Below are 25154 nucleotides of genomic sequence, written 5' to 3'. Positions count from 1 at the left end.
AGACCTTTCTACTGGCATTTAGTTTGGTTAAAGACTGATTAAGGCAGAGACAGTACACTCATACATATACGAATGAGAAAAATTCAAACACTCCATATTATTTTCATTAAAAAGAAAATGACTGGTTTTGCGGTTATCTGATTGTATGGTGGTTCTTGCCGAAGACTAACTTATGAACTCCATAAATAAACAAGAAAAACACCTAAAGGCCATCTTTTTGCACTGCCTGCAGATTAATAATAATCATAAGCATACACACTTTTTTTTGGTAACGACTAGCTTGACAAGAGTGCATCACTCTGCATAGCTTCACGCATACTAATAATTATTGTTTACATTATCGATCATTGGTGTCACTACAGAGTACTCTTGCACATCCCTAGTAATAGTAATATGTATAATACTGATATGTAGCTAGTGTTATATTGTAATGTTTAATTACAACTATTAATTTGAAACAACCCAATAAATTCATTAAACATCTTACCTTTGTGGATTTAAGACAAGTTAAGAGGTTATCCGGACATTCATTTATGATGATTTTAATGAAGACAATCTTAAGAAAAAAAGATAAGAACAGTTAGGAGGAATTTTATTCTTAAGAATGTTTTGTAGATTCTGGCCCCAGTATGTATAACTAGCTTAACCAGCAAGAATTACTTTATCAACCTACTTGACCAAAAAAGATCATACTGGTTGACTAGTCAGCGATGATTCACTGGTGAACTGCAATGACTAGATAGACTACCACTAACTAGCAGCGTAAAATAGCACTACTTCTTCATTTCCAGTGGAACACTAATGTGACTGCTGAACTCTGGGAATTCTGGAGTATGTGGAGTGTCATGCTAACATATGGACAACATCAGCGCTACGGGAGCCGTTAATATGTCCTTCTTTGACACTTTGTTACTATTTCTTACAGTCTGGGCCACTGTTGTGTATAAACAGTCAGAGCTAAATGTTTTCATTAGGACATATTTTAATCCATTTCCATAACGCAAAAGAGGAGAGCTAGTAGAAGCCATTTTCACATCATTTATGTGATATATCCCAAGGAATCTGTAGCTGTCAAACCTTTACATGCTCTCTGGAGATTTACAGATATACTGGGAAGACATTGCAAGCTGTTAAGCTTAAGGCATGGAAATGGCGCCAATACATTGGCTTAGAAAAGCTCTGCATGTGAAAAACTTGCTTGTGTTAAGAGTCGCACACAGATGATAGATATTCTACATAGCTAATCCATGTTTACAGCTAACATATCAAATAGCAGGTTGTATGTCTAGGAGTGTCATGCCAGTTTTGTTTGAAAGGGTTTCAGATTCCTTCGGAAGAAAGACTAATTTGTTTCCATCATAGATGAGGAAGGGAGGATAAGAAGGGAGAAAAGAGTGTGGAACAGCTGCTCTCTCTCTCTATCTGGCCCACAGTCATGTGGGATGTTTGTACATGGCTTCTCAAGTGTTTATAGCCAAACCGAGCCATTAATGGTACTTGTTAAACAGCTTATGAAGCAATGTAAATAAAAGCAGGACATGTATATGTTATGACATACTGTAATCTGCTAAGCATTTTGCCTTATCTTTGCCAGGACCACGCAGGCCAAGTTGATAAAATCATTTATAGTTTGTCACCAGGAGTCCCTGTAGATTATTTATTGTGGACAAGATACTGACATTGTCAAATTTTTTCATGATACTCTGAATTCCGCTTGTATAACTAATTGTCTGTTTAAGGAATAGTTCACCTAAAAATGAAATTTCAGTTACCCTCAAGTTGTCAAACCCATTTTCATCTGGATGGATGGATGGATGGATGGATGGATGGCTGTGGATGGATGGATGGATGGATGGGTGGATGGGTGGATGGATGGATGGATGGATGGATGGATGGAAATATTTATGAACACTGCACAGCTTTATACATAAACTTATAGTCCACATCTTCAAGAACATGCATTGGTTCATAAAAACTGATCTGAGCCCTATGGACCCTGGTACATGCACTTACTCGTGTCTTGACTAAACGCAGTTGAAGAGAAAGTGATGGTCAGACAAAACTGAGGCCACTCGAGATCACTCTGCTCTGATGTACACACATTCTATTACTACAAAGGACCGGTGCATTTAGCATCCATTTCCTTCTTTGTATAGCTCTGGTAACATTAGGAAGTAAACAGAGGAAATAATAAGACTTTACTGAGCATCCTGATCCGATCTTTGGAAGACAGGGCAAGAGGATAATCACAGTAAAATATACCCAGCAGCACTATTACTCTACTACAGCTGCATTAAGCATATGCTGGTGAAGAGGTTGAACTTCTAAAAGGCCCAATAAACCAGGACAAATGCAGTTGTAAAATGTTTGTACTCTTAGTGGGTGGGAACAAACAATGTGTAATGCATTCGGGACCTAGATAGGGAGATATTATGGAAGATAGATCATATGGGATGAAACCATGCTGCAGCTGTAGCATATGACATTGCAGCATGACATCCTGTCTTCATCTAAAACTATTTTAAATATACTTGCAGTTTATATACAGGTCCTTCTCAAAAAATTAGCATATTGTGATAAAGTTCATTATTTTCCATAATGTAATGATAAAAATTAAACGTTCATATATTTTAGATTCATCGCACACCAACTGAAATATTTCAGGTCTTTTATTTTTTTAATACTGATGATTTTGGCAAACAGCTCATGAAAACCCAAAATTCCTATCTCAAAAAATTAGCATATCATGAAAAGGGTCTCTAAACGAGCTATTAACCTAATCATCTGAATCAACTAATTAACTCTAAACACCTGCGAAAGATTCCTGAGGCTTTTAAAAACTCCCAGCCTGTTTCATTACTCAAAACCGCAATCATGGGTAAGACTGCCGACCTGACTGCTGTCCAGAAGGCCATCATTGACACCCTCAAGCAAGAGGGTAAGACACAGAAATAAATTTCTGAACAAATAGGCTGTTCCCAGATCGCTGTATCAAGGCACCTCAGTGGGAAGTCTGTGGGAAGGAAAAAGTGTGGCAAAAAACGCTGCACAACGAGAAGAGGTGACCGGACCCTGAGGAAGATTGTGGAGAAGGGCCGATTCCAGACCTTGGGGGACCTGCGGAAGCAGTGGACTGAGTCTGGAGTAGAAACATCCAGAGCCACCGTGCACAGGCGTGTACAGGAAATGGGCTAGAGGTGCCGCATTACCCAGGTCAAGCCACTTTTGAACCAGAAACAGCGGCAGAAGCGCCTGACCTGGGCTACAGAGAAGCAGCACTGGACTGTTGCTCAGTGGTCCAAAGTACTTTTTTCGGATGAAAGCAAAATTTGCATGTCATTCGGAAATCAAGGTGCCAGTGTCTGGAGGAAGACTGGGGAGAAGGAAATGCCACAATGCCTGAAGTCCAGTGTCAAGTACCCACAGTCAGTGATGGTCTGGGGTGCCATGTCAGCTGCTGGTGTTGGTCCACTGTGTTTTATCATGGGCAGGGTCAATGCAGCTAGCTATCAGGAGATTTTGGAGCACTTGATGCTTCCATCTGCTGAAAAGCTTTATGGAGATGAAGATTTCATTTTTCAGCACGACCTGGCACCTGCTCACAGTGCCAAAACCAGTGGTAAATGGTTTACTGACCATGGTATTACTGTGCTCAATTGGCCTGCCAACTCTCCTGACCTGAACCCGATAGAGAATCTGTGGGATATTGTGAAGAGAAAGTTGAGAGACGCAAGACCCAACACTCTGGATGAGCTTAAGGCCGCTATCGAAGCATCCTGGGCCTCCATAACACCTCAGCAGTGCCACAGGCTGATTGCCTCCATGCCACGCCGCATTGAAGCAGTCATTTCTGCAAAAGGATTCCCGACCAAGTATTGAGTGCATAACTGAACATAATTATTTGAAGTTTGACCTTTTTTGTATTAAAAACACTTCTTTTATTGGTCGGATGAAATATGCTAATTTTTTGAGATAGGAATTTTGGATTTTCATGAGCTGTATGCCAAAATCATCAGCATTAAAACAATAAAAGACCTGCAATATTTGAGTTGGTGTGCAATGAATCTAAAATATATGAAAGTTTAATTTTTATCATTACATTATGGAAAATAATGAACTTTATCACAATATGCTAATTTATTCAGAAGGACCTGTATAACATTAAATGGCAAAATGGAATATTTCTATACTGAAGTAAAAAAGTAAAATTGAAACTAGTACGGTTACGATTTACTAAGCATTTCAATGAAGGGAATTACATATAAAAAAAAAAAGAAAAAAGAAGGAAATGCTGAAAAGTCACAGCACCTGCAGTAAAATATACTTTCCTTTACACAGACATTAGAATGTTTACTAAAGTATCTACTGAAAATTCAGCTTTGCCACCACAGGAATAAATTACACTTAACATTTTTTAATATTGAAAATGCCAACTCTGAATCTATATATTGTAATCATTATGATCACTTGTAAAATTAATACATAATCTTAACTAACTGCATGATTTGTACTGTCTTAGAACTGCATATTTTTGACATATGGACATTACTTCTTTGACACAGTCACCTCTGATAATCGATTCCTATTAATTGTACTGTAGAAACATGCTTTTTTCTGTAAAGCTGCTTGGAAATATGTATTGTGAAAAGCGCTGTACAAATAAATGTAAATTGAATCGAAATTGTAATATTTTACAATACTACTATTTTTACTGTATTTTTGATCAAAAGTAAAGGCATTAGTGAGCAGAAATACTTATTTTCAAAAAAATCTTACCAAACCCAAAACTTTTGTACAGTATTATTAATCATTTTAATGAATTTAAATCATTAATCTGCATTTAATGTAATTATTGTTTTAATTGTAGTTTGATTAAAAATTTTAATTGATTGACAGACCTGATTTAGTGCTCCGGAAAAAAATTGCGTTAAAAATGTTGTGTTGCTTAATATTTTTGTGGAAACTGTGATTCTTAAAAGGATAGAAAGCATTTACTGAGAACACACTGACCGCCAAAACAGTAGTGTACAGTCGTTTTGAATGGTAGTGCATAACAATATTTACTGAGAAAATCCTCTAAATGAACGTAATTCAAAGACAATATTCTTACAATATAAGTGAAACATTGCAGAAATTATAAAAAAATGGCTTTAAAAGAAAATTGTGATTCAACTGCCAAGTATAAAACACCTACTAGCTGGGACCCAATCAGATTGCTGACCTCAACTCAATTGAGATGGCATTCACACCAGGTGCAGGTTTGTGTCCAGTTAAAACAACCATTAAGTAAAGACATTAATTGTATATGGTATATATAATATAGTATCCACTGTTACACAATAGTAATTAGAGATAACCCTGTTTAGAATAAAAGGTTGAGTGAATTTACCCAATATTTTGTAAACCGCACTGATTCTCCTCTCTTTTTAGCGTGTATCTTCTGTAAAATGTGATTCGTGGATGAAAGCCTGACTGCGGCGGGCTACATGCGTGATGGCGTGTGGTGGGAGAGAGGTGACGGAGTGCTTGTGTAGTTTTGGCTAGCAGGACAGTAGGGTGCTTTCATAGCAGCCTGAGCATCATTAACCAGTAGGGATGATTTATGACTTGCATTACCTACACCAAATGTGATGACATTAATGAAGCATCTCAAACAGCACCAAATGAGAACCTAAGGTGTGTGTGTGTGTGTGCGTGTGCGTGTGTGTGTGTGTGTGTGTCTGTGTGTGTGTCTGTGTGTGAGTGTGTGTGTGTGAGAGAGAGAGAGAGAGAGAGAGAGAGAGAGAGAGAGAGAGAGAGAGAGAGAGAGAGGGAGAGAGAGAGAGAGAGAGAGAGAGAGAGAGAGTTTATGTTTATAAAAAATGATGCTCTTCAAAGCAGCTTTACACAGTGATAACAGGAAATTAACGCAACAAAGGTTGTTTTGGCTGTACAGCAACTCTAGAAGAAAGCCATTGTCTAGTTTAAGTAAGTTTTTACTTGATTCATGCGTTCTGGTCGTGTCCAAAGAAATTTTGCATGCTCTAAGTTTAGTTTGACCACAGCTTGAAGGGACAGAATCATGTAGCATGTGATAGAATTCAGCACTCCCATGAGAACACGATTATTTGTGTTCATGGGACAGAGAGAATGAGGAAGCTAAGTAGAATTTTCATTAATATTATATCTTTAATATAGTGGTCCTCAAATGGTTTTGTTTCAGGACTCAAAATTTGGACATCAAGTTCTGGCCCAACACATAACCATTTTTCTTTTTCATTTAAAACGTCAGGTATTAATATATTAATGAATGAACCGCATAGGCCAAACAATATGCCAAATTACTAACATTTACCAAATGATAGCTACATTTGGTGATAGAAAACAAATACAGAGTTTAATAGTCATTAATATCAACAATAAATTAGAAATGACCCAATCCTGTTACTAGGTCTAGAGTTACAGATTCAATTAAGGTTTTAACTAAGAAAGATGGTGACTAACTTTTTTTATTTTGCAAAAATGTCTTGGATGTTAAAAATATGTGTTAAACTACCTTACCTAAAAATATATATACATAGCCACACAGTTTTCAATTTTACCTAGAGTATCTGCTGAGCAAACAAGTCTTTGTGAGCATGTTACAGTGTCCATGTTTTCCTCTGCTCCTGATGGGCTAGGCATGAAATGACAAAGCACAGGATAAAATAGTAATGCTAATATTGATAGTTTGTCCATTACAGGTCAGCTAACTGTCCTCCGGAACAGTTACAAAGCTGTTAGTTTCGATTTCACAAGGCCGATCAATACATGGGCATACTGTTTCAATTTTGCCTGCATTGATTTTCTCTATAACACCACAACCCTGCCGCATTCATCTCTTTGAAAGAAGGGAAGATTTGATTTACTGAAGAAAAATTGGAGCGCACATCACAAAGGTTTCTGCCGGCGTGGTCTCCTGACACAGAAAAGATGGATGTCCCCCAGGCAGGGGTTCCTCCAGCCCCGAGGAGCTCCATTAGAGATCACTGGAGCTGCTACTGGAAATGACTCGCATTAGAGGAGGAGAGAGAAAGAATGAGAGCGAGAGAGATGGTGTGATGGTGGGAAAAGATGAGAAAGGAAAGTGAGAAAAGAGAGAGTGTGAAAGAAAGAAGAGAATAAGCAGGAATCCCAAAAACAACTGCCGCTTTTCACAAAGAGAATACAAAACAGAGTGAAACACTTAAACACATTATATTAGTTTTGGTCTTTTTCAACAAAAGCTAAGGAAATGTGGCACAAAATAGATGAAGTTTTGTATTCTATATGAACTTCCCCATTTGTGCAACCCATGCATTTAATGTGTACATTGTTAAAAGCACTAATTGTTGAGGTCGCTATCTTCAGGCAAAATGTATCAAATTCAAATAAATGAAATATTGGGGGAGCAAATGTTGGTTTGTCATTACTGACCCACTTATCTTTACTATAAAGTAAAGCAAAATAATATTCGTACAATAACTTGGATAACAGGGTTGAAAATTAGAGTTTGATGAATGCAGAAAACACCATAATTTGTGTAAAAACAAATTACGTTACTCCTTGGGTGCATTAATGTTAATAAAAATCATTAAAAAAAATGTAATGGATAATGCTGTAACAGGATTGTACACAGCTAAACTATGCATTCTCTAGTTGTTTGAGAGAAAAAAAGAGACACCCAAGTTGACCTTATTTGTTGAAAAGTGTCAACTATTAAACCATAGATTGTGCTTAATATCTGTGAGTTTGTGATAAACACTGCAGAAATGTTCCCTTCCTTCACGCTGTCTATTCTGTATTTCATTTGCTTCTATCTTCCTCATCTTCTCCCTGACAGTGTTTGAGGGCGTGGAACTGCTCTGAGCGCAGTAGCAGAGTGAATTTCCATGCTACATTAGTCCTACTATCAGAATGCAATGAAGGAGAATATGAGAGGAAGACTCATCTATCCTGCGAGACTCCCACTCCCACTCCTCCTCCTCTTCCTCCTCTCGATCATCTCTCTTTCGGCCAGCCACTTTACTGGTGTGTCATCTACATGAGAGATCATCTGTCTTTTGACCCAAATAAACATGACCACAAGAAAAAAAAAAAGAGAGGGAGAGAGAGCGGAATGACAGGCTGCCAAAAGAAAGAAAAAAATGAAAGCTGTCAGCAGCCTCATTTGTGGGCACAGTGTTCATTTTGTATGGTTTTGGCAGACGCTAGCGCCACATGTTCACCTGCGTCACCAGACAAGAGGGTGGTAATAGATGGACAGGTGGATGCAGCTGTCTGTAAATCTGAGATCCAATCAAAAAAGAAGGACCATGGACAGTGCAGAATGGGACCGTCCCAGAATAGCAAGTGGAATTTATATGTGTGTGTGTTGGTATATATGTGCCTATTCCTTTGTTTGCCGAAGTGCAAAGCCCCTTGGACCTCTCTGACAATGCCTCCACGAACGAGAGAGGGAGGGAGCACGTGAGGAATGAGACCAGGAGAGAGAGAAAATCACCTAACACCTCAAATCTCCTGAGGACGGGGCTGCTGTAAGCTGGATATTAAGACACAAATTGCATTCAGGCGGGTCAGTAGGTGCCAGATGATATTAGATGCCTGCCATGAGGAAACAACAACTACCATCAGCCAGGGAGGAAAATAATATTTTCATTTTCAGCCTTTTATTGAATGGAAACTTTGGGGAATACGTCTTTATAGGGGGGAGCTAGCGGGCTTGCAAATTTAACACTCCCAACAAAAGGGCGTAATCATGGCAGCTGAGTGCCCTTTGAGGGATCTGATTTCATTTTCATGAAGGAGAAAAACAAGATTTCGCTCTGTCTATGTGTGTGTGTTGTCTCAACGCTTCAATGCTGTTGTTTTCTTTTGTTATCTATAATATCTGAATCTGAAAGTGTGTCATTTCTAATGGTTTTACAACAAAACCAATACACACAAGTGGCGATCTCTAAATATGGTAAACTTTGGCGTCCCATGACTTTAAAAAAGCATTAGAAGCACAAATCCTATGGCTTTATTGTGAGAACTAATTAATAATATACTCTAGCAGAATATCATCTGAATTTGAATTCATGCTGTATCCAACAACTAATATTACACCGCATCATCATTTTGACACAATGTGTGGAAATGATGTTAAATTTATTGTTGTAAAAATTTGGAAAAAGTTTATTCATTTAAAAAATGTATCTGTATTCCACACCTTGCATATAAGTTGTTTTGTTGTTGCAAAAACTAAACAAAAATTAACATCTGCTTCGAAATGCTAGCTTTTTGTGGTAATTTCCAAATGAATTACTCCCTCCCACCTTTAGAAACCATGATAGGAACAGAAATTAACCGAATGTAGACGTGCAGCTGCAAGTTGCATTGTGTGTGTGTGTGTGTGTGTTAGTGTGTGTGTGTGTGTGTGTGTGTGTGTGTGTGTGTGTGTGTGTGTGTGTGTGTGTGTGTGTGTGTGTGTGTGTGTGTGTGTGTGTCCCTTCTTTTACTTCCAGATGTTGTTCTCTCTTCTGTAGTTACCGATCCCCAGTTCTACAGCATTTTTGCCCATGACCTTCTGGGTAATTGAGCAGAAGTATTGATGTAACAGCAGGGTCTGATTGTGATTTATTAAACACACTCTGAGACTGTGCCAGCGTCACCATGCGCCCATCGCATGCTATTACAAAAGTCATCAATAGCCAAGCTACATAAAGGCTAGTAATGGGGAGAGAGCCAAGAGAGAGAACAGAGCACTCTGCCATTATATGACTGCAGAATACTGAGGAAAGAACACAGAGAGAGAGAGAGAGAGAGAGAGAGAGAGAGAGAGAGAGAGAGAGAGAGAGAGAGAGAGAGAGAGAGAGAGAGAGAGAGAGAGAGAGAGAGAGAGAGAGAGAGAGAGAGAGAGAGAGAGAGAGAGAGAGAGAGAGAGAGAGAGAGAGAGAGAGAGAGAGAGAGAGAGAGAGAGAGAGAGAGAAGTCTCAGTGCAACAAACCACAGACAGGTCTCCAAATCTCCAGAGAACACATTTTGTTAGGATCACAAAGGACAAAAAAAAGAAAGAAAGAAAGAAAGAAATTGACCTTCAGAGCCAATGAGCTTCTCAGGCAGCAAACTGGATTAGAGAAAACCGGCGCATGTCGGCATCATTAACGGATATTTCTGTGTTTACAGAAATAAATATGGCTCCTTATGTTTCCTTCAGTAATGGCCAGGTAAAATACGCTGGCTTTTATCCCATTCCAACAGCAATGCATCATACACAGAAACTGAAGCAATAAGACATAACCCAGGCTCAGAACCATGACTGTAGGACTCCATTAGAGCCCATAATGGGCGGAAACATAGGTTTAGCCTATCATGAGAGAGGTAAAAAACTACAAGGTCTAATGATTATGGATGATTTGGTGTGGGGTACAGTAGGATGCAGGTATACTATAAAACAGAGGTGAGTTAAAAAAAAAGGAAAGAAAGACGACAACCCCATCACTATAGACAGACCAAAGTCTGTTCAATGACTGTTTGGTGCATGCACAAAAAAAGGATATATAACGATATATTGAACATAACCTTGATACTTTAACGCTGTTTGATACCCGTTACAAAACGAGAAAAGTAGTAGTAGTTGTTTTTTGGATTCCGTAAAAAAGTCTGCAAGAATAGCAAATTAACAGCAAGTTATTTTTGTGAGCTTCTGTATCGTTATGTTCTGCTTTCCTACAGTCAATTTGAGTGTGATTTATTGGCCAAAAAGAGACAACAAAAAATAAACAAAGTTAAAGATGACTATGTCTGATGGCATTATTTATTTATAAAAAATTTCTATAGATATCATATTAATATCATTAGTGTGAATTATTTTGACCATGATAATTGCATAGTGAAAATCGTATTTAGTGACAGCCCTAGCGCTGAGTGAAATCAGCTGTTCCAATCTTATTAGTTGGCTTTACTCCAAGTTCCGATAAGGAAGTCAGTCCGGTTGGAAAGTCATGTTAATCAGTGTGATATAAATATGCTTTTGAGGAAAAACTAAATCACTAGGTCATTCGTGGTCTACATTGGTAATCTATTTCAGATAATCCCACCCTGAAACAGCAGGTAAAAACTGTGTTTGGTCGCTGTGACAAGTGTGCTTGTCCATAATAAAGCTGCAATGACTTGCAACTAAAAGTCAAGCCAGACAAGGCTAGTTTCATATACTTCTGTAGAATTACAAGTGTAATTTTGAGACAATGAAGAGTAAGGTTGGGAATAAATATATATAAATAAAGTGTGGGAAGTTTAAACATCCGAAGTGCGTGCAAAGAAAGCCATGTCTCGGACAGTGTGAATACTCTTCGCTCAACTTCAATCTTCAAAAAGATCATGGAGAAGGAAATGGTTGGGGAGAAGCAGGGAGCAAGGATTATGTGTTCTGCAATGAGAGTTGGAGATAAATAAATAATTTTGCAATGTGCTGCTAATCAACCAAAGGTTTGTGGTTTGTTTCTAAAATTGTGCAGCGTGAAGTGAACATAGCATTAAGTGAATGTAAACTAAACAGTTAAGAAAAAAAACGGATGTGTACAGTATCAGTATATTGGATCCGTGCATTATTCTTAAAGTGGCAGCATCCTAATAATCCTGCTGTTGTTTGTGAACTTTGAAATTTTGGTGTCATAACTTTCATGGTCGGTAAAAAAAATATGTGGCAAAAAAATAGTTTTAGGCCCTGTATATACAGTATATTCACAACTTTAGTCTTCTTTATCTCAAAAATCAAGTAAACGCTATAGTGTCATCAAAGCTGTTAGAAGAAAATGTGGTTCATCAAAGTTAAATGACTGAGATTGTACCTGAAAGAAGAGCAGCCCCAAGCACCGTGCTTGTCTGTGAGGATGTTTACAATCTTCTGTATGAGCTGGGTGGATGTAACGTGATCCCGGTATTTGGCGGCCCTGATCAGGTGATCGCACATCTTCTCCTCATCACGTTTCTCAGCAGCATACTGAGCACATTGAGACTGCAGACAGAAGAAAACAGCCCGTGTGAGTCATCACGCTCTTATATGCATTCATTCTTTTTATCAATGAACATATTAAACCTTTAATTAAAATGATGTATCCTTCTTTAAAAGCTACTATACATACCATGTGCAGTATAATACCTATCACATACAATCATACAATGTTTCTTGGAGGCACAGGTGTACTCCTGTGCTACATTTACCTGAGAAGAATACTGTCCATCTGACCGGGTGTAGAAAACAAAGCGCACTACATCATTAAAGTGTGTTGTCGCCTGAGTGTGTGAACACGCGTGTGTGTGCGTGGTAACTCCATACACACAGGAAACAAATGGAACTCTGGGTCATTTCCAGCCCGTTGTCACAGTGATTAATAACACTGGACATGTATTTGCTAATGCCTTTGGGCTACGCTAAAAAATGTAGAAACTACCCATAATACACGAGGAGAAATTTTTCTTTGTCAGAATTTGTTATCAGAAAACCCTTTGAACTCAAATGCAATCCTTAAACAAAGCACCTCACACTGTAAATCTCACGTTGCTAAAACTTCAATTCTGTTTTATCTCTTCCTACCAAAGTAGAAGTGTAAATGAATAAGCCATCCTTTGTGAAAACCAATGTCCCAATCAGAATCAATAAACCACGAGATCAGCAACAAAGCTGGTAAGATGCTGGTACAAATTCAACCCAGAATAAACGAAAACAGCCCACAAAGCACATAACACAGCTTCATTTTTTCCTCCGTGCCTCTTATCTGATTCTGATGCAACATCTAGCAAACAGCAATCAAGCGGAAAGGTTACAGCACCCACTAGAGCTTGTTTTAATGTAATTCCCTTTGCTTCATCCATTGCATGTTATGGCCCTAAATTAAATTAGCCTTGGACAGCACCCATCTCAGACAACAAATACAGTAAAGGCAGCGGTCTGTTGCGGCAGCGGCGGCAGACGCAGAAGCCTGCCTCGGCAAAGTTAGCGGTAAACGCTCCAAAGTGCCTTCTAATGGGCCCTCCTCTCCAATTTGAGCATCGACTCTTCATGTATGACAGAAAATCCATAGAGATAAATCACATTAGGGAGGCTTCCCTCTCCTAATTATCAATCTGTGTCTCATTTCGCTGTTCTTAACTCTGCAGTGACCTTAAAGCCATGAGAAGAGGATGGCGGCATAAAAGAGAGATAAAAGGTAAAGGGTGAATGTTTAAATGTGAACCTATTTGGATGTCTGGCGTAACAAAAGAGCGTGAATAAAAGAACGGAAAGAAAGACAGAGATTTGTCTCTGCTCATTGTAGAAGGTCACGTCTGAGTAAGAAATGGATAATTCTAGATGGGTAACATTTATTTTGATGAAAGAATAAGAGGAAAAAATAAGAATAAGAATGGACAATAAGACATGTTTTGAACACAATAAAAATTGCACAGAGATCATCAATGACTATTATGCAACTGAGAACTTTTTTTAATATTATAATTGTAATATTATATTATAATATTATTTTTATGAGACATTCTTAAATTTAATCTCTGAAGCAGGTGTGAAATTTGTAGTATTAACCGAAATAAAAGTTTAATCTAAATGTGCTTTCTGAGCCTTATCAGAATAGTTTCATAGACAAAAAGAGCAATCATCCATATTTTTTCAGTGTTCCCTTCAACTAGTGATTAACACATTATTAATTAGCCGTCATGAGTTCAAACACTTTGGCATAAACAGGCACTTTATCAACTAGTGTCAACGGCACCAAATCCCTGAGCTCCATAATGGGCTTTGTAATTTTCATGAACTTCCTGACAAATGGTTTCCTTGCAGCTGAAATTACAGCTTGAATTAGGAAACATTCAGGTGAAATACATATCGGTGACATTATCATCACGTTTGGGGCTGTAATTCTGTAGTGACATCATAAGACTTTGGAAACCCTACAAGGTGAACTTAATTCAAAGGGTCTTCCACATGTTTGGCACTCCACTGAAGGGGGAACCACAATCTCCAGTCACAGTGCAGTTGAAGTACAAACCATAGCGGCAGTAACAAAACCTTGAAAGTAATGTGTTTATGACTTCAGACAGAGTAATAATCCACATCTCCAAATGTTCTGTGTTCTGGGGAACTGAATCGGACAGGGTCAGCACTCATTTCCTTCAATGGACTACACCCACGACATACCCATTAGAGCCATATTATTACAAAGAAAAAAACGGTATCGTCTACAATATTCTCAAACTATTTAGTCAGCATTACAAAAAAGGTCAAAATAAAATGCATTCATGCATTTTTTGAGTGTAAAAAAAGTAAGCCACTGATTATATTATAAAATCATATATAATATTATAAAATATTTAAATGCATTTATTCCGAAAACATAAAAAAACATTTTTAATAATACAATTTTATAATTAAATTTAACATGATTATGTGTAACAGGTTTTTTTTCTTCTGATTTGTGTGATTTTTTTAAACTTACACCCACAAAAGGCATTATACAATAGCAGATCATCCATTTACTGGTATATCATTGGTGATTTATTATTAAATCAATCCTGGTCATAACATTTACCAAAAATAGTAATTTAAGTTTACTTGCATGCTGAATTTGAAATTATAATCGTGGGTATAATCAAGGAAGCTCAACTTTTACAAGTAGGGTATTGCCCCTCATGTCTTCTGAGAAAAGCTAATTGGTTTCTGAAATCTTCTGAATGTGTTTGATGCTGCATCTATGAAAATAAGAGACGGTATAAAGTCCAGGCCTATTGTGGTATAGTCCAGCATAACAAAAATCACTCTTAAATAATCCCTTCTATTCAGAATTTATAGCTAACCAAAGCACAATGAAATAATGACGACTCTCCTTTTTGCCAAGGTAAGCAGATTCCAGCATTTCTCTGTAACAACATATGAACTATCATGGACGGCAGACTTACCCTCTTCTCCCTAAACAGGGTAGCAAGGTTAAACAAAATAATCATCATCTGCCAGGGACCAGAACTCATTATGTTCCATCAGCCCCCGTGTATGTGAATTAGTTAGTGTGACACAACATGGCCAGGCAAGCATGTAATTCCACACATTACATTCCCTGTGAAAGGTTTGCGGTGTTCTTCGAGAGTGAGTCTAAGCAGTTAAAACAGTGGGGATCTTGTTAAACTGCTTGATTTGCACTCTGTTGACAGTGAAGTACACAACACCGTGGCTATCATCTTTCTCTCCTCGCCAGTCCCTCCCTCAGGGTTTCATTTACACCAGGAAACTGTCCTACTGATGCCTCTGTCCTTGCAGCATCTGAGGGAATGCAAATACAGTGCGGAGGATATGCAGAGAAACAAAATGAAAAATGAAGAAAAAAAAAGTGTGTATGCCATATCATTCGGCCAATCAAATCCGAGAGATTTTCATTGCACTTGATCTTTTGACCCACTTTCTTTCAAAATTTAAAGTCACCACATAAAAATTGTAGCCAGGGGAATTCAGTAAAAAGCAAGGCAGGAAAGCAAAAAGTGACAACCAAGAAAAATGAAGGCTTAAAAGTACAATAGCGAACAAAAGTCACAGAATGACAAAGGCTGACAGGCACTTCAATTCCGGAGCGATACTGCTGTCAGCCAACGCCTCTCTGTATTGATTTCCCTCCATCCCTTGTTCCCTCGGCGATAGATGGGGTAGGAATCTAGTGTGAAGCAAATATAGAGAGAGAGAGAACAAATGTTGCCACCACCACCCCCTCCTTTTCCAGAGTCAGGGTGACCATCAAGGTTAACACAGGTGCAACAACTTATCAAAGTATCTCTGGCTTCTCTTTTCCCCTTTTCTCCTTCCTTCATTTCGTGCTTTTAATGGACTAGTCACAATGCGTAGATGGCAGATTCTTCATCTTACCTCCCACCCCCTCTCTAAAAAAAAGCATTTCTTTGGTTCCATTACTCTACACGGGCCACGGGCAGCTGACTCCTGCAACTTCAAGGTCACGCCGTGTGAGAAATTGTAGGAATTAACTGTCCTTTTGAGGTAAAAAATAGTCAAATGAAGGAGATGTGCGGCGAGTGAAAAATGAACATGTCTGCTGGCAGTCGGCGAGGAGCAGGTGTGGATGAATGTGAATACAGGATAATGTTTTTTACTTCTGGTAAATAAAGGAAATGCATATGGTCCTGAACCCTTTGAACAACAGACTATAAACAGAGTGCCACTGTTGGGAAGGTGATAACAGGTCAAATAAACAGTCTGAAATGATATCTTCACAAGCATGAAAAAATAAATATACATTAATATTATAAGTAAGATTTGAGATTTTGCTCACACAATAATAATGTGTTTAAAGAAAGGCAACAAATGAATTACTGTGCTCATACTAGTAAAACCTATGATGTTGACTGTGTTAAATAATGTTATTGGTGTTTCCTTTCTGTGACAGGGCTAGCCAGAAAGAAGCTATGAGGGTTTACGTTGAATTAAATACCAGATACAGCTTCTTGTGTAACCAAAACACCAATAATATCCAGGAGAAAATACTTTTATAATTCATAATACGGGACTTTTAATTATAAACAAGCCTGAAATACACAGTAACTCTTATTTTGAAATGTCTTTACTACTTACAGCTGCTAATTCAAACAGATGAGGGAGATAAAATACACACACTTACAACCATCTGCAACACTATAATGCAACATTACAAAATATAAAAATTTTCACAAATTTAAGACCTCTTAAAATGAGAATTAAGACTTTTGTTGCTCCAGTTAAGATATTTAAGACTGTTTATGACCTTAAATTTGATCAAACTGAACTTAAGATCATTCAGACATTGCATTACTGTGATGCTTTTCTCAACAAATATTGATTAATCGATCAATCAAACTGCATATCAATTAATTAATTTGATTAGAAATTGTGTGTGTCTGAGCCCTCAGTGTTCCCAGTGTGAGGGTGTAGTGAGAACTACTGGAAGAAGAAGGGCTCAATTCATGAGAGTGTCATACACGACATACAGTATAATGACCTGCTCCACTGCTATCACCTGGGGAATTAATTAAAGAAAAAAGGAAAGAAAGAGGGAAAGAGAGAAAAAGTATGTACGTTGTGTGTATTCCACAAAGCCATTATTTGAGGTAAAGACAACATTTACGGAGAAGATAAAGGATAGCTGCTGTCTTATCAAAGGGCACAAGTGTAAGCTTATTGAAGCTCTAAGTACACATCATTTAGATTTGCTTTTGTTTGGCCAGTACAGATAACTGTCAGAGGCTGGAGGATTAGTGAACATGCACGCTGGAATAATACGAGGTTGTGAGCCTCATTTCGAAGTTGATGTCATTAACTCCTGTTCTCCTCTTACAGGAACACAGACACTAAACGCTAATGAAGTGACCCATCACCTCTTTTCACACACACTTCAGTCGGGAGTCAACTCAATTACACTACATCACTTCAAGATCAAGTCAAAGCTTAAAAAAAAAAAAAGAGCAAGAGAGTGAAAAAGAAAACAATGACCTCATTCTATCACATCCGAAAGATCTGGCCTTGTGGCCCAGTATCCTCCACATTTCATTTCTAATAAAGAAAGACTCTCATTAAAAAAGGAAGTCACTCTCTCTCTCTCTAAATCTCTCCTTTCTTTTCTCCCTCACTGGTATCGGCCGCCATCCTACAGTTGTTACCGGAAAAATCTTTTCCGTATTAGAGATCCTATTAGAAAGAGAACACTAAAAGATAATTGGATTTCCAGCGGTTATCTTTGTGTCCGTCAGGACCGTGCTGTCCCTGTAATCTCACTCTCAAGGGGTAAAGATAACTCAATCCCAGAGAGGATGGATGAGTGTGTATGTGTGTGTGAGAGACACAGAGACATGAGGGGAGCGGGGGAGTGTATAAAGGCATATGTTATCCATCTAAGTAATAAAAATGTGTCTAAATCACTGGTATCCACCATCATCTCTTCTGGTGGATTTGAACCCTGACAGAGAACAAACATAAATTTATTTTTTATTTCCTAAATAATTCAAAGGCTACAGAATGCACTGGAACAAAGGCCGTCTTCAATGCTGCCACCTTTCTCCTAAGACCCATTCTTCAAGTGAACAATACACTATATGTAGAAGTCCATGCTTCACATACAAGCATGCTATTATTGAGTAATGTTCAATAAAATGTAGTGTTTTCAGACCTGTAGTTTGTTTGCTTTGTTCTGAAAAGGATATTAAACTATCCTAATATTGCATTTTCTCCTTGGTTCAGTTTACGTGAACCATAGATTCCTTCTCAAATGATCCATGTATGTTTATCATAGAGATATTGGTAATTTGTGGTCTTTGAAATGAATTGAAATGGAACCGGATTCGAGTGTGGTGTTCAAATATGCCTAGTAAGGGAGCAAACACATCTGAATCAAATCCCAATGGAAATTAAGTCTGAAAATAATGTAATACATTATCTAGATGGGACTCATTTTCTAAATTATGTTTTAGTTACATTTATTAACAGAGGAACTGTGATTTCATGTACCGATTCAGACAAGATTGGGATTTACATAGCTTTTACTAAAATGGAAGTGTCCACTGTCTGGATGTGGCCATTACAGAGACTCATGTGCTCTGGATGCATAACGAAACCCAATGAAATAAATCAAAATTATTCAACCCCCATTGCAAATCAGGTTTATTGGCAAAAATTACAGACTTTCAGCTTTTTGCAATGAACAAATCAAACAAAAGTAATTTAAATAGCTCAATACAACAAATGTTTCAAGTGGCTTCCCCAAATTCAAATGAAAATGCAACTTTTAATGACTTCAGCAGTCATCTTCGACTTCAGCAGCAAAATTATTCAACCCCCTGAATAGAATCTCTCACAAGAGCACAATTCTGCAAAACAGGTGATGTCTCATTCTCGAGCACCTGATGATACTAATCAAGGGCTTCATTAGTTGCACCAGGTGTGCTTGAGCTAGAACACATGAAATATCTGAACTCTCTAGATTTGTTGAGTGTCACGTTTGACTGCATGTTAGAAATATGGCTAAGTCAAAAAAATGAAGCCATCAACGACTGCAACCAGACTTCTGAGAAGGAAGAAAAAAACCTCAAGTGACTGCAAAAGACCAGCAGCAAGACTTGGTGGCAACGGCACTGAGGTTAGCTTGAACAGTGAGGCACGTACTCAACGCAGATGGTTCCATGCCAGAACTCCATGACTACACCACTACTGACCCAAAAGCACAAGAAAAGTCAGTGCCAATTTGCTCAAAACCATATAAATAAGATACAGAAGTTTCGGAATTCTGTTCTGTGGAGTGATGCAACTGAAACTGGAACTTTTTGGCCCTATGGATCAGCGGTATATCTGGAGGCATATACTGAAAAGAACCCTCTGCCTACAGTTAAGCATGGCAGTGGCTCGGTGATGCTCTGGGGCTGCTTTGGTTCCTCTGGCACTGGAAACCTGCAGATTGTGGAAGGCAAGATGGATTCATTGAAGTATATCAGGAAATGCCGTCAAGTGAGGAAGTTGAAACTTGGGACCTCATTGGACCTTCCAACAGGACAATGATCCCAAGCATACCTCTAATTCCACTTTGGTTGGTGGTTGCGGAAGAAGTCCTGGAAGATTCTACAGTGGCCATCACAGTCACATGACTTGAACCCCATAGAAAATCTCTGGTGGGATTTGAAGGCGGCGGTTGCAGCACGTAAACCCAAGAATATTAATGAACTGGTAGCTATTGCTCATGAGAAATGAGTTAAGATTCCTCAGAAACGCTGTCAGAAGTTGGTGTCTGGTTATATCTCGTTTGCAGCAAGTCATAACAGCAAAATGGTTTTCTAAGAAGTACTAATGATGCTTACTAATTTTGAGATCGAAGAAGTCATTAAACGTTGCATTTTCAGTTGAATTTGGGGAAAACACTTGAAACATTTGTTGTGTTGAGCTATTTCAATTACTTTTGTTTGATTTCTACATTGCAAACAGCTGAAGGTCTGTAAATTTTACCAATAAACCTGATTTGCAATGGGGATTGAATAATTTTGATTACAACTGCACATGATTACATTATAACATTAGGTATATAACAAAGGGAAGGAATTTTGACTGAGGTCAAACCTGTCACAAATACAACAGTGGTCAATCTGAGTAGTTTGTGATATTTTGTGATATTTTACTCATAAAGTTGCAAATCATGAAAGGTGCACAAGGCAGTAAATCTTAACATAAATTAGCTAAAATGTAGGTTATTAGCATTCAACAAATGAAATTTAAAATATGTGGAAAAAAATAATACACCATAATTGAAGACATTTCTACCGGGCAGGATTAGATTTCTCAGAGGATCCCTGAGTTAGCCAAAACAAAAAAACAGCATGTAATTTTCACCTAGGTTGAATGAGAAAAACACAGATGTGAAACACAAATTTCCCCAAATTCCTCAAGAAATTAACAAGCCCTGTTTGAATATTGCTAAAGTGACATAACGGTTGATCACAGTCAACTAACAGGTAGCCTAAATTATCCACATTCTGAATGTAGTCAAGGCTACAGCATTAGACACAGTAATTCATGAATGAAACAATGTTTAGAAACAAAAAACAAAACTTTCCAACCATTCTGGTTCTCATATGTCTCATATTTCATGTTGTTCCCTTAAACATCCAAATCCTGTGTAAACTACTCTTCAGGATGGAGAGGCAGTGCGATTCCCCCAGGGGCATCTTTCACTGGCCTGTTATTTTTATTGTGGCCGTGCAAAATGAAACCAGTGGCTCAGGGAAGATGGCAAGAGCCGGAATGGAGGAAAATCAATACAGCAATATCAGTGCTGCACTTATCAGAGGCTTACTGCTTTTCAGGGGTCACAGAGGAGCAACTATATCTAAGTGAAGGGTTTCAATACTGAGATAGATTCTTGAGAAATTTGTGCTATGTACAGACTGAGAAGACATGCAGTAAGAAAAAAAAAGAAAGAATAAATAATCAAACTTTGACAACTTTCTCCAGATCTATCCACTTTTCAGAGAAATTTTGGTAACAATTTAGGATTTTTCTTTCACCCTACAGTGTTTCCCCTACCATTGTTTGGGGGAGCTTCAAAACGACCACCTGGATACATTTACATTTCATTTAATGATTTAATTTACCTCTCACACACACCACACACAGAGAAGCATGTGTGACACTCGAGCTGTTTTTTTTTGCCTATATGAGGACACGAATGCATGAACTTCATCTTCAGACTCTAGATCCGCGCTGAAAGTCACTTTGTGAGCATTTAGCCGCTTAATTTGAGAAAAACTTCTTCACGGCAACCCGTTAAAATAAAAGTTCGGTTTAACCTGACAAATATATTACTGTTGTACAGTAGAATTTAGATTAATTTCAATGTAATAATAATACTAACAAAGTTCATTGTGCGGCACATAGTTTGACAAAAAGTTTGTTTGATTTCATTGTTAAAATAAATTTAATTAATGTTTTATGTCTTGTTTGAATACCAGAAGAAACACAACACTGAATTAGTGTGGGGGGGAAAAAACATGTCATAGATTTTGTTTTTAAATATGGTATAAGTTTAATAATTGTTTATAATAAAAGTTTCATGATTTCAATTAATTAGACATGACTTTTGATTACTAAAAAATGTACACCACGTATCCGTAACACGCCCGCTCCGCAACACTAGTTTCGGGGGATCTATTAGCGGGATCTAAAATCTTCGGATTTTTTATTAGCATCCAACTAATGTGCCTGACAATGATCATTTGTGCATTTCCCCCCCACATTTGGCAGAATATACAGCAGTATTTCTGAGGATAATACATTCTCCACCGTGCCGGGAGTGAGGCTGGAAAAGCAGAAAGAATCGGACCAGAGGGGCCAATTAGAGTAAAAAAGGAAAGCCAAGCATGTCCCCAGAGTGCGGCCGTCTTCCACTGAGCGTCTGAGAGAATTTGGCCAATCCTGGGAATTTGGGGCAGTGGGAATGATGGGAAAGGGTGTTCCGTGGTTCCCTCTAAATGTCACTGTGAGGTAAGGAAGCTTGTTTAAGCAGGGTATATTCAACCAATACTTCCAACTCTCAGCTGTTATACAAGACACATGCCTGTGTCATTAAATCTGTCGTCATTTGTGAGATGCCAGCCCATATGAACACATGGATACCAGCAGCACAAAAAATCCACAGTTAAGAACAATAAACGTACAATTCTGTAACTTTTTCTAAGTTCACCTTTTTTTTTACCATTTTCATTTCAGCAATAATCTGCCCAGTGTTGTCTTTGAAAATCATTCAAGATTTACGTTGGAAATTTCCAGTTTAAGTTGGAAATTTTATTTTCCTATATATTATACTATCAAAAAAATAAACAAGCAGCTAGTACATCAAATAATGATTTTTCTTGAAATTAACATTCCAAAAAGTTCCGGTTCTCGACTCATTTCGAGTTGGACACAACATCAGACTGATTCAGTCCATGATTGAACCTATGATCAATTTAGTCTGATTCACAATGATTTGCTCATTGGCTCACCTGATTCATTAGAAAGTATTGATGAAATTAAGCCGTTTGTTCTTAACTGTACGTGTTTTTTTTTTTTTTTTTTTTTTTGCTTATTCAGTGAGGCCTCTTTTGAATAACAGTGCAAGAAACGCTAAATTATTTTGTGCTATTTATGGCGCTTTTCCATTACCAGTACCAGCTCGACTCGACTCGCTTTTCGCTCCGTTTTCCATTACAGATATTACCTCCACAATAGTACCCGTGTCATAGCGACGCCACAGGAAACTGCCGTGACGTAATCTTCTACGCGACACACACCCGCTACACACACACACACACACACAGGACAATGGAGGAAATCAAGTGTATGCTGTTTTTGATCCTTGGGATGTGGCTGTTTCTCACAGCAAGACGACAAACGTTGTTTCAGGAGAGGCTGAGGGCAGGAAAACGAAACACTGCTGAAAACAACAGCTCCGTCTGGCGCGTGCAATGATGACGCAGTGAATAGTGACGATTCTTTCTGACCAATAAGCAGTCTGCAGTGTTTTCACGTCACATATCGCCTCAGCTTGCTTAGCACCTCGCCGGAGGTGATACGAAAAAAAGTAGGTGAAAGCAGGTACAGGTACAACTTTTACACAGTGGAAAACCAAACAAAGGCGAGTCGAGATGGTACTGTGTAGTGGAAAAGCGCCATTAGTGTTCCTGAACTGTGGGGTCACAAGACCGGTTTGAGCGGGTCACGGAGTGTGCAGTCAAAGAAACAACAACATAATTTTTTTTTTCTTAATCGAGACATTTATTTTGAAAGACATTCATGAAAGCTGTTGACACATTTAAGTAAAGAGTGCCTGAGAAAAACGCGTCGTCCTGATTCAGTATCTGTGGTCCGATGAGATGTTGTCAGGCTATATGTCAGTGTCATTTTTCTAACGTTATTTATATGATGCTTATTCTATTTATCAGGATCAGTGTCCATATTATATTCCATTAACAGTTCATGTTAGTAATGGTAAATGGACTGCATTTATATAGCGCTTTCACAGATCCAATGGCCACCAAAGCGCTTTACATTATGCCTCACATTCACCCATTCACTCACTCATTCATACACCGACGCAGGAGCCATCCAGCTCGTCGGGAGCAGCCGGGGTGTCTTGCTCATGGACACCTCGACACTTGGTCAGGTGGAACTGGGGATCGAACCACCAAACTTTCGTTTTGTAGACAACCTACATGAACCACTGACCCACTGCCGCCCCATGCCGTAATGTGTATTAACCATGGTAAATATTGTTTACCCCAAAAAAATACAACTTAATTTTGTGCGACTGTGGTGGCTCATACCAATTAACTAACTTTACTGTATTAACAAAAACTAGTTAGGGACTGCAATAGCCTTACCTTATACTGTTTATTCATCATTCAGTATTAGTCATATTCTTACAATTTATGTTATGTTAAGTAAAGTGGAACAGTACTTGTGTGAGTCAACCATTTTTGTGAAATAAATTTGCTTGGTTTTAAAAGCAAATTTAATACAATTTTTATAATTGTATACAGTATATATTTGAATTAGGTCAAATAAAAACAAAATGGGTCACGGCCTAGTGACCATGGGAAAATGTGGGTCCCATGGTCAAACAAGTTGAGAACCACTGATCTAGTGCTCACAATTAGTAAAACATATCATCTCCTGTTCCTACAGTGGCATATACTGTAATGTGATTCTGATTCTTTGAGCTGACAATGACATCTGGAGGATCACATGTGGGAGTCAGAACTCTTTTGTTTTCTAAAAACAGTGAGTTGGACGCAGCTGCCAAAATAAGTGTATAGGCCAATCACATACAAAACATGACCCTAACAAAGCAGACTACTGCAGAACCTCTCACAGGCATGATACATGATCGCTTTCCCCGAGTTTACATGTTTACTTTTAATACTGTACTTCAAATGTTTTCCTCTTATAGTCTCAGTTCAGAGACCCTGCCTTGAACCTTTCTGAAAGCATAACGTTTTACAACTGGAGGGTGGGAGATGTTGAACAGAGCAGAGCCCACTCCGCCTTTACACTGTCACATCCTGCCCCAGTGCCAGACAGAACTAGAGGGAGGGATGGGAAACGAAAGGAAGATAGAAATGAAGGTGCTCTATTCCTGTCACTGGTGAAATTCTCCCACAAAGGGAGCACAGCAGGCAGAACATGAGTCTGAGGGGATTCGTGGAGAAAAGGAGCAGGTAGACAGAAATGGAGAATGATGGAAGGAATGAGAAAGCGAGACTGCAGTGATAAAAGAGGTGATGTGTGTGCGTGTTTGGCGGGGCAGCGGTGGAGGAATGCCCCATGGCTGTGCTATAAGGAATAAATCAACTGTGCTGCTATGTTTTGGTAAGATACATGCCAAACGCAATCTCTCTAGCCAAAGCTTGAAACCTTCTTGCATATAAGTTGTGTTTGAAAAGAAAACATTTGTTCTCCCTCACGTTGGCAGCTTCTCAGTTCCGACAGACAAAACTTTATTTTTTTAATATCCTCACAGGGGCTTAACAATTTCATTAAATCTTACAACAGTTTTATAAAATTGTAAATCAACCCTAAAAACAGAATATATCTGCATGAAGTGAAAGTGGCTTGTTTGTACAACATGTCAAGAAAA

General features: G+C 38.3%; 1 protein-coding gene across 2 annotated transcripts in view; it reads right to left on the bottom strand.

Annotated features, from left to right (window-relative positions):
* Positions 1-25154, bottom strand: part of lrba (LPS-responsive vesicle trafficking, beach and anchor containing) — a 295618-nt gene that overhangs the window by 132929 nt on the left and 137535 nt on the right. For both annotated transcript variants that reach the window (XM_077203247.1, XM_077203253.1), the window contains exon 36: positions 11829-11995. In XM_077203247.1, the coding sequence (XP_077059362.1) occupies positions 11829-11995 (167 nt within the window). The remainder of the gene's footprint in view (positions 1-11828; positions 11996-25154) is intronic.

This window comes from Siphateles boraxobius, unplaced genomic scaffold (genome assembly GCF_051911475.1).
Source record: "Siphateles boraxobius isolate OS27281-9 unplaced genomic scaffold, OSU_SipBor_1 119, whole genome shotgun sequence".
Taxonomy (NCBI): domain Eukaryota; kingdom Metazoa; phylum Chordata; class Actinopteri; order Cypriniformes; family Leuciscidae; genus Siphateles; species Siphateles boraxobius.
Note: the sequence above shows the minus strand (reverse complement) of the source record. Positions and strands in the feature narration are given on the sequence as shown.